At 35.0% G+C, this 16,558-nt stretch overlaps 2 protein-coding genes across 4 annotated transcripts; one reads left to right on the top strand and one right to left on the bottom strand.

Moving 5' to 3' along the window:
• Window positions 1–163: 163 nt before the first annotated feature.
• On the bottom strand, window positions 164–7,375 carry LOC143452767 (tektin-4-like). Its single transcript, XM_076953855.1, has 9 exons — window positions 7,061–7,375; window positions 5,247–5,547; window positions 4,950–5,073; window positions 4,651–4,779; window positions 4,467–4,537; window positions 2,078–2,221; window positions 1,579–1,801; window positions 1,268–1,422; window positions 164–830 (listed from the first exon to the last, which is right to left on the bottom strand). The coding sequence occupies exons 2-9, from the start codon at window positions 5,525–5,527 to the stop codon at window positions 614–616; spliced, it is 1,344 nt and encodes a 447-aa protein (XP_076809970.1). The 5' UTR covers window positions 5,528–5,547; window positions 7,061–7,375; the 3' UTR covers window positions 164–613.
• Window positions 7,376–7,903: 528 nt separating this feature from the next.
• Window positions 7,904–13,193, top strand: LOC143452849 (selenocysteine-specific elongation factor-like). 3 transcript variants are annotated; one of them, XM_076953986.1, is made up of 11 exons: window positions 7,905–8,165; window positions 8,531–8,676; window positions 9,057–9,211; window positions 9,413–9,562; window positions 9,732–9,896; window positions 10,548–10,951; window positions 11,120–11,236; window positions 11,323–11,437; window positions 11,872–12,028; window positions 12,228–12,439; window positions 12,850–13,193. In XM_076953986.1, exons 1-10 carry the CDS (start codon window positions 8,011–8,013, stop codon window positions 12,395–12,397), a joined length of 1,734 nt encoding a protein of 577 aa, XP_076810101.1. In that variant the 5' UTR covers window positions 7,905–8,010; the 3' UTR covers window positions 12,398–12,439; window positions 12,850–13,193. The 3 variants fall into 3 exon arrangements, with proteins under 3 accessions (XP_076810102.1, XP_076810101.1, XP_076810100.1); XM_076953987.1 differs by lacking the exon at window positions 12,850–13,193 and having other exon boundaries at window positions 7,904–8,165; window positions 11,954–12,028; window positions 12,228–12,369; XM_076953985.1 differs by having other exon boundaries at window positions 12,228–13,193.
• Window positions 13,194–16,558: the final 3,365 nt, after the last annotated feature.

The raw sequence follows: 16,558 nt of genomic DNA, 5'->3' as shown, positions 1-16,558 counted from the left end.
GACGTTGCATCAAGAAAATTGTGTCGATTAATGATAAGGCTTAATTTTGATACGATTCGGCATACTCCAGAACATTTGTACTGGGACTGACCCTGGCAAGGATAAGTTTGCCAGAATTACTGTAAAATTCTTTTAAAAACCTTTCTGCAATATCGACCCCACGTTTTAAGCAAAGCAATGTAGGTTTATTTACAAGTGAGAGCAGAAAGTACGTATAGTGAGCGCAAAGACGTCATAATCTCAAGCTTGATCGTGGCAATGTGCAGACGATGGCTGGATGTTAACTTTTTAACATAATGAAACACTAATAATCAGGAATGCAGTCAGAAAAAAGAACAGAATGTTATACGTTAATACTAATTCAAGACGATACAATAGCACCGTTTACTCTTAAATACCAAGGTCATAAAAGAAGCCTGATTTGCTGTTTTTCATTTAGATTGTTGTACCAACAGCGTTAGCCCTACAGAATTTTTATCCAAGTTGATATGTTGTCTAATGAAGGTCAGTAAGTTACCAAGAAATGACTTTACCGACAAAATATACAAAAAAATCTTTAATTATTTCCGAGTTTTATTACAGCGGCGTGCTTCGTGATATGCTTGTAAAAAATTTATTGGTAGCCGGACAACTTAATGACGGTAGGATAACGTATGCGAACGGTCATGCATTTTTCACGATCGATGAACAAGCTGTTGCTTTTGATAGCAATCTCCTTCTCCAACGCCATCCTGGTATCTTCGAGTTGACGCAGAGAGTTTTCAGCCTCGGCCAGTCGTGACTTGAGATTTTCAATACTCTCAGTAATCTCGCCGACTTCAGAAACGAGCCTGTGAACAATAATAGGATCCAGTTAGAAAACGTTATTAGAGTTAAATATGTTGCAGAGGTAAATTATAAAAGATAATTAATAAAAGACATCTCAGTCAATAAGTAGATTTAAGGTGTTATCCCTCATTTTGAGGAGTCTGGACGAAAAGGTGATGATTGATATGAACAGGATTATAGGTATAGATTAAATTATTAATATATAAATTTATGATCGGAAAGCTTCTTTATGGTAATAAGTGTTTACAGCAACTCCATATCAGCACTTCAAACAGCGGTCAGTAAAATGCACTATAAGTTAAATGGAAAAAGTGAAATAAACCAGAGTCAGTTTGCACGTTTTCAAATCGACTACGGTTTGTTTCACTTTTTACATTCTTGATAGTAAGGTATGTTTATCTGTACATGGGTTAGAAGTTTCCAAAGAACTTGGACGAACCTGTACTGAACAGGATCCCTGCAAAGCTCAACGCCGGGTCGGTATGTGCGATGATGCAATCGTGTTTGAGAGACCTGCATCGGCGGCTCCTTCTCGTTAATTGCCTCTTTCAACATGGCAATGTTCTTCTCTTGGTTGCCAATTTCAATTAGGACCTACACAAACGACCTCATTAACACAATATATTGTATAACCTATTACAAAGAATGGGAACATAAAACTATAAAAATGATACACACAATATCGGTAAAATAATATTGCTTATTATGGAATTCATAACAATTGACCAATAATGAAATTTCTTATGCAACCTTCTGAAGATGGTTTTCCAATTTGGTCTTTGCATCGTTCATCTCTTCAACGCGTTTGGCAAAAGCCACGTTTACAGAATTGCATTGCTCACGAAGATCATCCGATGTATCATGAAGGACATTGTCAATCAACGAACGAAGATTGATTGACGCCATCCTTTCACGCTCCGCTCGCACAATGTTGTCATGAGTGAACTGTGCCCAAGTTTCTGGTGTTGATGAACTTTGAAGTAAGTAGAGACATTGTAACATTACAATTTTTGAGCAGTTATGGCAATTGTGTGTTTCTGATCAGAAAGTGATGATTTTTGGTTTTAATTATTGACTTATAAAGGAAATGTTTTTATTGACAATCGGCCAATTCAATGCCAATCACTTTAACCTCAGTCAAACTAAACCCTGGTTAATTAGCCGGTCCAACTGCAATTTGTTTTGGTATAAATTGCCTGGATTTAAATTAACGCAGAACCTTTTTCATGAATTACGGCAACTTTCTTACTTGTCCTCAAACTTTGCCGAATTAGGGTGATATTCAATGTCAGTTGATTGATTATTCAGTCGTCCACACTTGTCATCAATGTTGTGAGCATCAAGTTTGTCGCTCCAGTCCAATTCCAAATTTTGTTTTGCATCACGATTCATGCTAAAAAAGTTAACTTTTGCTGGAGTAAATTTTAAAAATAAAAGACCTATAAAAAATGGTCTTTACAAAATTTAGTGCAACACAATCATTGTTCAGGCGAGGAAAACGTGGCATTTACAATAAAAATCATAACACTGGTCTGCATGAAAATTTTATTCTGTATGATGCCAACGTTTTCTAGCTAATTTTGGTGCGCTGATTTCAAAAATGCCATTCTTTTTTGCCTGTCACATCAGGTTTTAAAGTTACGGTCGAAAAACCGCATAATTTTTCGCTTTTACGTTTAACTACCCACTTTTTTGTCAAAAGGATATAATTTATCAAGATAAATTTTGTTATCACAAGTAGCTACGTATGTGCATCAAAGCTACGTATGTGGTACCAGAAAAAACTCAAGAGCCTTCCCTTTGGCGTCCCTACGGTATGTAGGGAGCAAAAAAAACATCGCAATGACTGTTATTTTTGTATGGTGTATTAAGGGGTTTAACAGAAGAAACAAATCCAATATCAAGTACCCTAATTTAAAGTCAGCATTGAGGCCTGTACCACATTGTGATGAAAATCATTGTGCCGAATCCTCTAACAGAGATGCAAAGCTCTTCAGAATCTAAAAGAAGTGCAGGTGATGGAGAGCACTATCAGGAAGGAATAAACAATGACTCTCCAAAGCTGTTTTCACAAACTCAGCTGAATGATCTCACAAGAGAGTTATATCTTTCAAAAGAATATGCACAACTTCTAGCATCAAGATTAAAGGAAAAGAATCTTCTAGAAAAGGGTACAAGTTTTGCGTGGTACCGCCACAGAAAGAAAAAATTTACAGAATTTTTTAGTAAAGAAAATACTCTGGTTTATTGGAAGAATGTTCAAGGTTTAGTTGAAACATTTAGGATATCATATTCAGCAGAATATTGGAGACTGTTCATAGATTCTTGGAAGACGAGCATGAAAGCTGTGTTGTGGTACAATGGGCAAACTGTGCCATCAGTACCTGTTGCACATTCTACTGAGATGCCAGAAACGTATGAAAACACAGAAACTCTGTTGCAAATGATAAAGTACCAAGAGCATAACTGGTTGATATGTGCTGATTTAAAAGTTGTAGCTCTCATACTATACTACACTAAATTTCCCTGTTTTCTTTATCTCTCGGACAGTTTACTCGGAAATTGTGGCCAGCAAGAGATGAGTTTCTGCCTGGATCTAAGAATGTGAAGGCACATCCTCTTGTTGCTCCAGCAAAAGTTTTTTTACCGCCTTGAACATCAAGTTTGAGTGCATGAAAAACTTTGTGAAAGGTATGGACAAATACGGAGAAGGATTTAGGTACTTGCAAGAAAAGTTTTCGTCTTTATCCGAAGCTAAGTTGCAAGCAGGTATTTTCACTGGACCTCAAATCAGAGAACTGTTGAAGGATGAAGATTTCGAAAAAAGTCTATAACGGAATTGCAAGCCTGGAAGGGGTTAAAAGCTGTTATCCAGCAGTTCCATGGAAATAACGGAGCCTCCAATTACAAAGAGCTTATTACAGATATGCTCGATGCCTAAAAAAAACTTGTGGGTAGAATGAGCGTCAAAATGCACTTTTTACCCTCCCACCTAGACTACTTTCCAGATAACTGTGGGACGTTTAGTGAGGAACAAGGTGAACGTTTTCACCGGGAGATAATGGTGATGGAGGAACACTATCAGGGTAAGTGGAATGTCAGCATGATTGCTGATCGACTACTGCTGGTGTCTTAAAAGTGAAGACTCCACTAAATATGAGAGAAAATCAGGTAGACGCGCATTTTCAATAAACTAGATACCGAGGTAGTGAACCGCTGTGCTTTCAATAATAATCATTTTACTGGATTATATTGTTATTGCTGTCATATTTAAAAAATCTTTATTGTTTTATCATAAGAAGACAAAGATGTGTAACAATTCTGTGCAAACTGTGAATTTTTTCGAGTCAAGCTTGTTGTACACCTTACATTATTTGCGATTATTCACCAAAAACGCTATATGACGTGAAACAGTTATCTCAAAAACCTGATGTGCTAGAATAAAACGGACCACAGATTCGGAATCAGCGCCCCAAAATGAGCTATATTTGCATGTTTTTATTGAAAAAAAAATTTTGAAGTTGAAAAATGCAGGCCAGTGTAATTAATCAAACCAAATTTTAGTTGTTTGTTTATTTGTTCTAAATTCGCTTTTTAAACGTTGTGAAATTGCAAAAAAAATATAAAAAATAATTTACCGGATTTGATTTTTTGTCTGATCAATGGTTCTTTGAAGCAAATCTTGAACTGACTTAAGTAAGTCAACTTCCTGATAATAATAACAATAATAATAAACAAATCCAATGAAAAAATAACTATGGTACAAACAAATTACTAAATTAAAGGCATTTAGGGGCACCAAAAAGTGAAAATCAAACAAACCCTAAGCAGCTGAATTTCCACATTATCTTTGACCATGTCTGGGCCTTGTCTTCTGAATCGACATTCTAGGTTATCTGTTGCAATTTGCATAGGAATTTCAGTTGCATCCAATGCCTTTTCTAATCGAACCTATAAAATAAAATCCGTCAAAGTGTTATTTTAGATAATTGGTCTAATTCTAAGCTGAATTTTTGTAGAATGTATGTTTTCAATTCAAATGTATTCAATTTAGAAACTGAAAGATTTTGCATAAATGCTAAAAATGGTTGCATTTAGAAAAAATATAATGTCTGGGATACCTTTTGCTGAAACAACAGATCGGTTTCTGCAATCACGTCATTTATCTCTCGTTGAAGTTCATATTTCCAGAAATTAATATCATGTATTCTCTCGCCAAGCTTTTTAGTGACATCAGCTTGTGTTCTAAATAAGAAAAGAATTGCAATTAAATGGTAACATTTTCCAACAATTTGCGCAATATAAAATTTTTAATCTTAAAATTCAAATTAATTTGCATCATACTAGATTCACCCATGCAATGCATTCAGTTAAAAGCAATAACACTTTTTAACACTCTGTAAAAACAGCCATTTTACCTGTTGGTCAAAGCCAGGGTCTCATTGGCAAGCTTTTTAGATTCATGCTGTATTCGCTCAGCATTGTCACGATCAGAAAAAGATTGGTAAAACTTTGCATAATTATTTTGATGCCATTCTTCAGGAGTGTACTTTGCTGTGCGAAATCCTGCAGTAGCTTGACCAACAGAAGTATAAAGTCCAGTGTTTACTGGAATTCTGTGTTCTTTTGCTCCCAAGGAATCTGCTGGGATTGATTGTGGAGTAGGTTGAGCTTTAAGTAAGACTTCAGTGGCTGCCATTTTACTACTAAGTGTTGCACCTGTTGAAACAATCAAATCAGAGATAATAAGACAGAAAATAACCATGCCAAGAGGAAAGTCAGTGACAACCACTCCATTTTTTCTTATATAATGAGCTACAATAACTGATAAAGAAATTAGGGTAGAAAGTATTCATATAAGATGATGCAGATGTAACCTCAAAAAAGCTCTATGATATAAAATGAGACCCTTATGCTAACATTGCTTATGCTGAATTTCAAGTGCTTGCAAAAGGTTTCAACAACAATAACTTCAGATTTTGCATTCTATTTGTTTATCAATATTACAAAGACTTCAAAAGTATTGTTCAGATAAAAACAAATAAGAAAGTCTGCCAAAGACTACCTTTGCCCAGAATGAAAACCTTGCCAATTTTGGGAAGAAATCCTATGCACAACAAGAATGAAAAACAACATATATGAATGCATCCTTTTAAACCTCTGTACAGTTTACAAATTCTTTTCCTGGCCAGTAGTGCTTTTTAAACAAAAAATAAACTATACAGTTAATTAGTGATTTTATTAGCAATCATCCCTTCCTTAAGTAAAAAGTGACCAACTGTAAATATCCTGCAAATTCAAAATGGCAGTACTCTCAAACTTCACAATCCGACAGTTAAAATTTGTTCTAAAAAAGTGTTTGTAAAAAATGTTTTGTTCCACGTTGCCTTTTGAAAACTACTCTGCAACCCACCATGATTCATTAATCATTATAACCTGCTAATTAAAATAGGAAAAAGATGGAATCTTGGACAAAAGTTTTTTATTTAATGAAAAGTATTGATACTGTATGATTGCAGAAAATAGAATGCTCCATTGGTGCAAAATTTTATAGAAATTTATCTCTGACAAAGTTTTCTTAACCTATTCCTAGTAAGTTTCATGAGGACAAGTTGCTCAACCAAACAATGAGACTATAAGCTAACAGGTTAACTTGAATGAGTTAACAAAATTTTAGCAAAAATAAAGTTCTGTATTGCACCAGTAAAGCGTTGTGTTTGATGAATTGTAGAATGATGATTCTACACCCGGTAGAAACCTCAGTATTTTATACTGTATGATTGTCGTGCATCCACAGATCCACAGGCATTGTGGCATAATAACTTAATGTTGCCACATAGGTGGTGTTTTTATTTCTGTAAAACATTGACAGAGTGAAGATTTAAAAAATATATTAAAAACATATTAACCTAGATAGGGAATCTAACGGAATAAGCATTAGCCTAAATCTGATTATGCATGCCACAAAAAATATTGCCATGCGTCTTCGCAAAGGTAAGGTTTATACTTCATTTTGAAATACACTGCTTTGAAACCTTAGGCTACACACTTAGTCACTTCCTTCAAATATCAAAACTAAAAAAACTTCACGAGTTTAATGCAGAAGTGAACAACCGAATGTTACCTTTGTATACAAGGCCCCTGCTTCCAAAATTTGGTTGTGCACTTCTGCGCCAAGACCCCACTTTGCCATAAACTTGAAAACTGTTAAAAGCTTGAAAACTCAACTAACCTTTAAGGTGCCACTTGTTTGCTGCTCTTATTATAGAAAATTTGTAACGTTTTACTTAAGTTTGATGGTGAAATGCAGAAATTTTCACGCAAAAAATAAAAACTGGTTATCCGATAGGCCTACTTTGCAAACCAATTTTGTCTAGCCTAACTACCGATACAAAATTTCCAATACTTAGTTTCTCAAACTGTTACTTTAATCAGTAAAAATAAAGAAGTAAGAAACATAAGTACGCGTAGAAACGAGCTACAATTCACATTACCATTAATAAAAGTACACATTTAATTATTAAATCCCATAGTTAAGTGAAACTGTACAAAGAAATACTGACATTTAAAACTCCTTCAGTGACTGTAAGCATTGCTTTGGGACGCTTGACCAATTGATCGCCATAGCGACAGCGTCAAGACTACGCGGCTTAAAGGTGAAGCATCCAGTATTCGGTGGCTGGAATGTATTTCTTAAATTATAATACAAAATTTAAAAAATACAAATGTAAATAATCAACCAACAATTTTGTATCATATGGATACTAAAATATGTAGAACAAAATTTGAAAAAAAAATAAAGTAAAATTACTCAAAATGTATAACTTTATATTTTTCTTCGAACACCTGAACCACAGAAAATGTAAGCTATATTATACAATATTATCCATAAAAACTAGGTAAAAATAAAAGATACTTGAATACTGTAAAAAGATAAATTTAATTGTTTCGTTTTTAACTCGCTTTTTTATAAATAACTTTGCAATTTTTAGTTGGTTAAAGTTTCTATGTGGCGAAACAATTTGTTGATTCATGCTACGTCAGTTTTGTTTTTCTAGCTTCGTCATTCCATGCGCATTTATAGGTTTCACAATTCCCCATTATGGTATTTGGTCATCAATTTAGTTGGGTAGTGTTGTTGTGGAAAATTCAAAGCAGTTAGCCTAGTTTACTTGATAGTGAATGAGAAAAGCAATTAGTCAAACTTGCAAGATGACTGAAGTTTTGAATTTCAACATTGGCATTCTTGGACATGTTGACAGTGGCAAGACGTCTTTAGCCAAGGCGCTAAGTACGGTTGCTTCAACAGCCGCTTTTGATAAAAATCCACAAAGCAAGTAAGACTTCAGCATTGTACATTAGGCATAAATATTACAACAGTATATTTTGTTTATAAAAACGCTTTGTTTTTGTGTACAAGAAATAGGCTGTCACTATTTCACCGGAAAAAATCGTGCGTTGGAAGCTTTTTTTCACAGTATCTTGTTAACCTAAGTTAAATAATATAATAACATAGTTACCCAAGTCTACCTTTTAATCTAACTCCAATAAAACCTTAAAAAGCTAGAATAAACTTTTTGCATAGGCTACCCATTCTCCTAACTAACCTCCTATCTTTAACAACCGGTTGCGTGGCCTACTTATGATGAAATAGTCACTTCGTAAGAAATATCTATGTTATTGGTGACATTTCTTCAAACAGAGAAAGAGGAATCACATTGGACCTTGGATTTTCATCATTTTCAGTCCCTATTCCAGATAATCTTAAGTTGTCAAAGTACAGAAATCTTCAGTACACACTTGTGGATTGTCCTGGTCATGCTTCTCTTATTCGCACTATTATTGGAGGTTAGTTTTCATGAGCAATAGACATTAAGATCTAATATATGGTATAATACTGGTAATCCCGACTGGAAAGTATGGCAGTTTTTGACAAGAAATCGGACGTGAAAAGACACAAATTTTGGCTTGTTGGCGTGCTCTGAAGCCTTAATTCTTTCTTTATTCTCATGTCATAATTTTTTTTCTAACCTAGATTCACAGAAGCCTTATAGCTTCATTTTGTTTACTGTTTTGCCGTATGCTTTTAAATTTAGCCCTAACGTTTTCACTGCTATTATCTATGTCCATTTATAGTTTACCAGATTATTTTAAATACCAGCTTAGTTTGATCCCTAATAAGTCAAAACAATATTTTGCCTAAGATGTAAAAGTACTTATCATTGAAGGTGCACAGATAATAGATCTTATGGTTCTTGTTGTGGATATAATCAAGGGCATGCAGACTCAAACTGCTGAATGTCTTGTAATTGGGGAGATAGTTTGTGAAAAAATGCTTGTTGTTTTGAATAAAATTGATCTGATACCAAAAGAAAAAAGAAAGGTAAGGGCATTAATGGTTATAGAAACTATTGTTAATACTATTGACATATCAAGCTTGAAGTACTTAAGTAGATAACTTTCCACATTCCATTCTATTACAACGTCATTGTAGATGGAGAAATGGCATAATTGTGTTGTAATTAGAGCTATGCTTCTGTAATTATAAACTGAACTGTAATTGAAATATAGTTGTTATTAACAGGCAGCAATCGAAAAAATGACAAAAAGAATGCATAAAACTTTGGAAAATACAAAATTTTCTGGATGCACCATTACAACAGCTGCTGCAAATCCTTGTGGTTCAGGTGAAGGTGAAAATGTCAAACCTGAAGGAATTGAAAACTTGATAAAAGTAACTACACTATCACAGATACTATCTATCTGCTGGTTGTTTACGTTCTACCTGAATATGTTAATAATCAAAATTTGCAACTTGCAAAAACAAGGACTGTTCGCACTTGGCATAAAAACTTTTTGCACTTTTCATTTCATTTTATGAAAAAATAATTGTTTATGTGCAGTTACTTCAGGAACACACTTATGTCCCTTCCCGTTCTGCGGAAGGCCCATTCATCTTTAGTGTTGATCATTGTTTTTCAATCAGGGGTCAAGGCACAGTTATGACTGGAACTACACTGAGTGGTCAAGTATGCATTAATGACATGGTGGAAATATCAAGTTTACAGGTTAATGTTCATTATTAAAATTCTTTAATGCTATGAAGATACTATATAATAATTATAATTAGCCTAATTTGTAATGCTTTGTGAAAATAAAGCAACGAAAATACTATACAGATACTAAATTGCTGCAAAACATGCACAGATTTGGTATCATACATATATTCAAACATAAGTTTTTCTTGTTTTAATTCTCATGTAAGATTTCTGTGTTTGCAAAAAATTGATGCACACTTCATCCGATAGCTCTGCTCCATTTAAAAAATTTGCAGATTGCATTCGGCTGAATAGGGAGACAAGACATGCAATTATTTAATTAATGTAATGCATTGGTTCCCAAACTGGATGCCACGACACCCTAGTGTGCTGCATGTTATCCCTACTGTTATTTTTTTATTGTGACGGATTAAGAACCACCATTCTCATCTTGATTAAGCGATGAATCCGTGTTTTTGTCACTGATTTATGGCAAGCACTACATGTTAGTACAATTCCCTTTACTGTTATATTTACTAACAACTACTCCTTGATTTATTTTGGACTTGCCCTCACTTTAACAAGCAGGCAGAAATGAGAAAGTGTGACAAAATCTCCAGTAGCAATTGTGAATAGTTCACATGATTGTCATTAAGCTTTGTTTTTTTGTTTTTTTTGCAGACCACGAAAAAGGTTAAATCCATTCAGATGTTTCATAAGCCAATCCAGTCCATAAAGCAGGGTGACAGAGCTGGAATTTGTGTTACCCAGTTTGACCCAAAACTTTTAGAGAGGGGTCTTATATGCACACCAGGAGCTTTACCCACTCTTTATGCAGCTGTTGTAGACATTAAAAAAATAGCTTATTACAATGGAGCTGTTTCAACAAAAGCAAAATTTCACATAACTATTGGACATGCCACTGTAATGGGGAAAATTTCCATATTTGGACACAGCAGGCCACTTTGTGATGAGTCTATCGCAGATAAGAAATCTCTTAGTGGCGCCACGGAGCACTTGGATGTCAACAAAAATAAGACATTTGATTTCAACCAGGACTATGAATATTGTGAAGAATTACTCAAGTAAGTGCACTTTATTGGGATTTATTTAACGACGGCCCACCAATTAATTAATTATTATTTATGTGTACTTATAGGGCTCATTATATAATTTATCGCCCCCATCAATCTACTAACAACACTTCCATATGCGTTTTATATCAAAGTTTTGTTGTCCTTTTTCATTTCCAGAGACTCTACCAAACAACAATGGGCGCTCCTTGAATTCGAGAAACCGATACTCTGTCGCGGAAATAGTTTGGCAATCGGCTCAAGATTTGACTCTGACATTCATGCCAATAAATGCAGGTTGTTTGCACTTATTGCACTTGAACTTGGATGCTTCATAGGTAACTGAACAACACTTCAGGGTAGCATAATACTTATTTTTTCAGATTGGCGTTTAAAGCTCAGATTGTTCATCCCATTACTGATAAAGACTATGCGAAGAATTTCTTACCAAACCTGAAAGTGTTTAAAAACAAATCAAGAGAAGGCACAGTTGAAAGGGTAAGATTTTGATTTGCATGTAAGAGTTCGTTATTTATTAAAGCTTACGCGAATGCATAAATGTTTAGAGCTGCTAGTTGGATAGCAGAAATATCACACTCATAATCGAATAAAGCATTGCACCACTACAAGACAGTTCGTTTATTTCTTTAATTATAATTATTGAATTTATTTGCCGTAAATATTAGCAACGAAACATCTACTGCTATGCTTTATTTGGTTGTCTTGACTATGATATTTCTTCTACAATTTACGCGAAGTTGTTTAAGGTGATTGATTACCATTAGCTATACAATGTTTGCACACAGGAAGCCAGCACTTCATATCACTTTTCAATAAATAATGAATGGTCTTTTTGTTTTCCGTAGTATATGACGACAGAGCTTCGATGTTAATTTAGGCAAGATAGTTTTGCAACATAAACCAATTTTTAGGTGCACGACGAATATAGCGTGATATGCAAAGGCTTGTTAAAGAAAGAAACAAATATTGAATTGTTCGCTGGTCTTCATGTAGCTTTATCAAGTGGCGAAAAAGGAGTTATTGACGGTTCTTTTGGCTTAAGTGGAAAAGTAAAAATACGAATTCCCGGTAAGTTTCAGGCCCACCCGCCGAAACTGTATTATAGACCAAAATGCAAACGATGGCGTAAAATATGTCCGCAATGCTTGTATTTCACTGAGTTTCATTTTGTATATCTATTTACACCCCGCTAATCCGAAAACTGTAGCAATTTATTGTTGGACACCAAAGATAGTGTATGACTTTAACGCTTTCTGGTATAATGCAGATGGTTTAAAATCAGACACCAAGTCCGCTTTACCTGGGAAGGGCAAAAGAGGGCGAAAAAAGTTGGATGGAAACGAGCTAGCATCAAAAGCCGATGCACACCCAATCACAGTGACTATGCAATTTAAACGTTATGTTTATGACCCGTCAAAGAAAATGAAGCAATCATGATCATCATTATTTGTCATTACATTCACCGGAAAATGTATTACTGTACGTGAAACTCGCTATGTTTTATTCACATGTTTCTCTTTTATGTTTCAAAATTTTATAATTCTATTTCAGTTTATATAGATGTGGACATTTAATTATTATCCTAACCTTCGTATTTAATTTAATCTACTATATTGTCGAGTCGGCTTACTCAAACAAAATGGTTCCAATAGTGGTTTTCTTAAAGCATGCTTCACTTGAATAACACAAGTTCAACTTGAGCCGTCGTACACATTAGCTGATACAGTCTCTTCAGGCCAACTGTGTATCAAAGTGTTGGAAGTAAACTGCAGTACAATGCAATGCGTTGCATATGAGCATCGTCTTCATCTGCGTCTCATATTGTCAACGCTGGAGATATATAAAACTGTTCGGACAACCACAAAAATAAGCCTGATTTTATTTGACAGGAAAGCCATCTGGAGAAATCAGTACGCTGTGTATAAATCCACTTCTAGCGGCTTATGCTCAAGGGATTTTGGGCGTGATTACTGATTAGTATACATCGATTTTGGAACTTGCTATTGCTCTGCATAATCAATAAGTGCTTTTATTTTCATTTCAACTTAACATTGTTGCCGTTTGTATTTAAACAATGTGTTAATCTCTGATAAAAATCGCTTTTAAGCATGGCTTTGTATAGTGCACAGGCTAATGAAATAGAATTTGGAATCCTAGACCTACTGAAAGTAGCAGCCTCATCGGTAGCTAACAAGCATAGGTGTGCAGTACCAAAGTACTGTCCCGCGATATGTTTTCAATACCGGTACCGTCGATACTTTTGAAAAAAGTACCGAATTACTTTTTCAAGAAATTTCAGTCGGTCTCGGTACTCGGTACTTTTCACGTGATTGTTTTAAAATTTTAACAAGTATATTTTCAGAAATGCATGTTAATTGTTCTTTAATACCATCTGTTGATTTTTTAACGCAAGCGATTAACGTCTCATTTAATTTGTCCTGGAGTAACCTTTACCGGGAGCATAGTACAGCAGTGAAAAACGTTGCTTTTGCAGCAGGATCTTTTAGACAAAAAGTACCTCTACCGAGTATCGACAAAGCAGCGAGCTAATTTTTAAAAATAATACCGAAACCGTCGGTACATTTTTTTTCAAGTACTCAGATTTTCAGAGTCGGACCACTCTGGCCGCGGTCATTACATTGCGGCAAGAAAGAAAATAATTTTCATGGCACTACACAGCGCGTCTGCCATGACGACTGTTATTCGGTACCGCATTGAAAAATGCATACTAACGCCAACTTGAAGTCTATGAAAAGAACATAGCCTCCTGTATATACGTAAGATTAGTAAAACATGTAGTACTGAATAGATTAAAATTGGAATCGACTTAACTTTAGTAGCCTATTACCACAATTGACAGTAAGCTAAGCTTACTTCTATAGCTTTGGTTGCATTGCTACTAAATATGTTCTAGCTGCTGGTCGCAACTTAAATTTTTGATGTATGTCTGTGGATCACCATGGTAGCATATGTTACTTAAACACGTCGATTCCAATTTCTGTTTAGAAAACATCTACTATCTCTTCTATCCTAGTAACGATTTAACTAAGCAAATAACGTAACCATCGATTTTCCTTGTTCTTATATATATTTCCACGTGTAAGAAAACTATCTTATCTGTAGCAACGAACATCACGGAAACCATGTCATCAAATCACATTCATGCGACGTAACTGAAATGCCATAAACGTATCGAGGTAGTTTGATTTGTTTAATTCAAACAGTTTGACATCGAACTTTAAAATGTGTTACAACAGCTGACGTTAGCTTTCTGAAAGTTCACAGTATTACAGCACTTTGAGAATTACTGAGCACTATTGAGAATGCACTTCGACGTCCTTTGAAGACACGATTATGGGTACCGTTACATGTAAAGTTATCATAGAAGACATATGTATAGAAAAAGCGACAGAAGTTTTCTCATTTGAAGCTACTGTAGTTCAGATATTTTTCGAAACAGGTTTGTTTCAATTTCTTCGATAGGATTTGGTTTTCAAGCTAAGTTTCCATTTGTCTCAAACGTATTAACATTTTTCACAAACATAGAGCTGTTGTGATAAACTGATAGCGTTTTTTGTTCACTCAATCAAAGAAATATGTAAAAGGAGAACAAGGTAGAATTTAGTAAATGAAACTCAATTGTCATTATGTCGTTGGGACCTGACTGCAAAAGAGCATGCTGACATAAAGAATATTGCCATGCTTATCTTATATTCCTATCCTAACTTGTAAGTTTAAACTAAATCCTCAGATATAACATCAGGGGAGGCCGTCTCATGAAAGCAATTAAGTGCTCAGTTAAAAATGGACATATCTGCAGTAGGTCAACATTGAAACTGTAATTGATAACGCTTAATTTCCAGGTTTTGTTAAGAACCAATTTATAACAACCTTCATCGTTATAAGAAGGTGGTTACGGTTCTGAAGGCGTGTTAAACAGTATACGCATGCGACATTTACAAACGTCCCCCCACTGAATGTTATGACCTGGTAGTAAAATAAAGAGCCTAATACTGTAATGTAATTTTTTACCGAGAAAAGCATGACATAACTATTCATCATGCATTTTGTAATCGATCATTTTTTCGGTCAGTGGTGCTGTTTTCCAGTTTCCATTTTCAAATATGTCTATTTGAGTCAAAACACGTACCTTAGGCTTAGGGGATATTCTATTCCTAGAATTTTCGAATTAATTTTCATGCTGCTATTGCACAGTAATTATTCCCAAATTGATGATCAAGAGTTTCGTGCTGAAAACGTGACATCATGACGTATAGTAATTGTCGCTTAGCAAACTGAGTCGTTGTAGCAGTTCGAACCGAATCTCCATAACCCGCATTGTTTTCATGTCTGGATATTTCAACTAATCATTACGTCAGGGGATCCAGCATGTTTATTTTTAGTTCATTGCTTAATCAGTACTGTCTACAAGATTAACTATTTTCGCCATGATCCGCCTGGTTAGTTCAGCACTTCTAATGTTACTTAGCTACTCGGTTTTAATCAGACATTATAAGAAACATTAAACGATTAAGTGGTATTAGGCAGCCTATCAATTGCTTGAACGAAGTCAATTTTGTGTGCATAGACTACTCGGGCTTGTAGAGCGTAAAAAGCATTATATTAACTACCTGTTACAACTGAAATTATAGTGGAAATTTTGTTTTTAAGAAGACAAAAGTTCAGTCGCTTCATTCCACAAGTACGAAAGCACAGCGACAAAAGGTCGGCGCATGCATAGCCTACTATTCCTTAACCACCATAAATGCAATGAATAATTAACGTCATTTAGATTATTAAAGATGAATGAAGTTACGCATTAAAATTTAAAAGTATCATTTTTTTTGGAGCACCTTTAATTTTATTTATTCACATTTACGTCACAGTAATTTCGCTTTCTATGTGTGAAGTGCTTTGGAGTTTCACTCTCCATGACATGGCAGTTTTTACTGTGAACAGAAGACAAAACACAACACAAAATTGCAGCAAAATTAGCCATTAAGAACATGACTGCGGGCTTAATACGAAATAATATAGATGTTTGAAGTCTGGCAGAGTTTAATATCTGGCCAACTTTTCCAATGTGTTTTGTGCAATTAAACCAGTTATTTAAAGGCCAGTGAATTCGAGCTTCAGGAATTGTGCCTTGAAAGACGTACACGTTAGTCCGTAGCCGCTCCATTCTTTTTTGTAAATGACTTTTGTTGCCTTTTTTAGCAATTAATTACCTGTATCACATTCATTTACTGTCTGACACGAATTATTAGCATGCAGTAAAACATCATAGTGTTTTCATGAGTCAGCTTCCAGCTATGTTGCAGCTCCGCAGAAACACGTGTTTTTTTGCACACCTGGTGTTATGCAGACTGGACTCGGCGACTTAAATTAGACAATAAACAGCTGAAATATAGGATAGTTGGTAAACTGCCACTGGGGTATAAAATTGTGTGTGATTCAGTCACGGAGGTCGGTTATTTTCGTTATTAATGTGCCATAACACGATTTATGGTCAATGCGTTAAGCGCGTGATAAACCGATATTTTAAGCTATTCATTTTCAGGGCACGTTTTGAGGAACCAATGACAAAATGTCCTTGCG

This window comes from Clavelina lepadiformis, chromosome 4, assembly GCF_947623445.1.
Source record: "Clavelina lepadiformis chromosome 4, kaClaLepa1.1, whole genome shotgun sequence".
In the NCBI taxonomy this organism is placed as follows: Eukaryota; Metazoa; Chordata; class Ascidiacea; order Aplousobranchia; family Clavelinidae; genus Clavelina; species Clavelina lepadiformis.
This window is presented reverse-complemented; position numbering and strand designations above follow the sequence as displayed.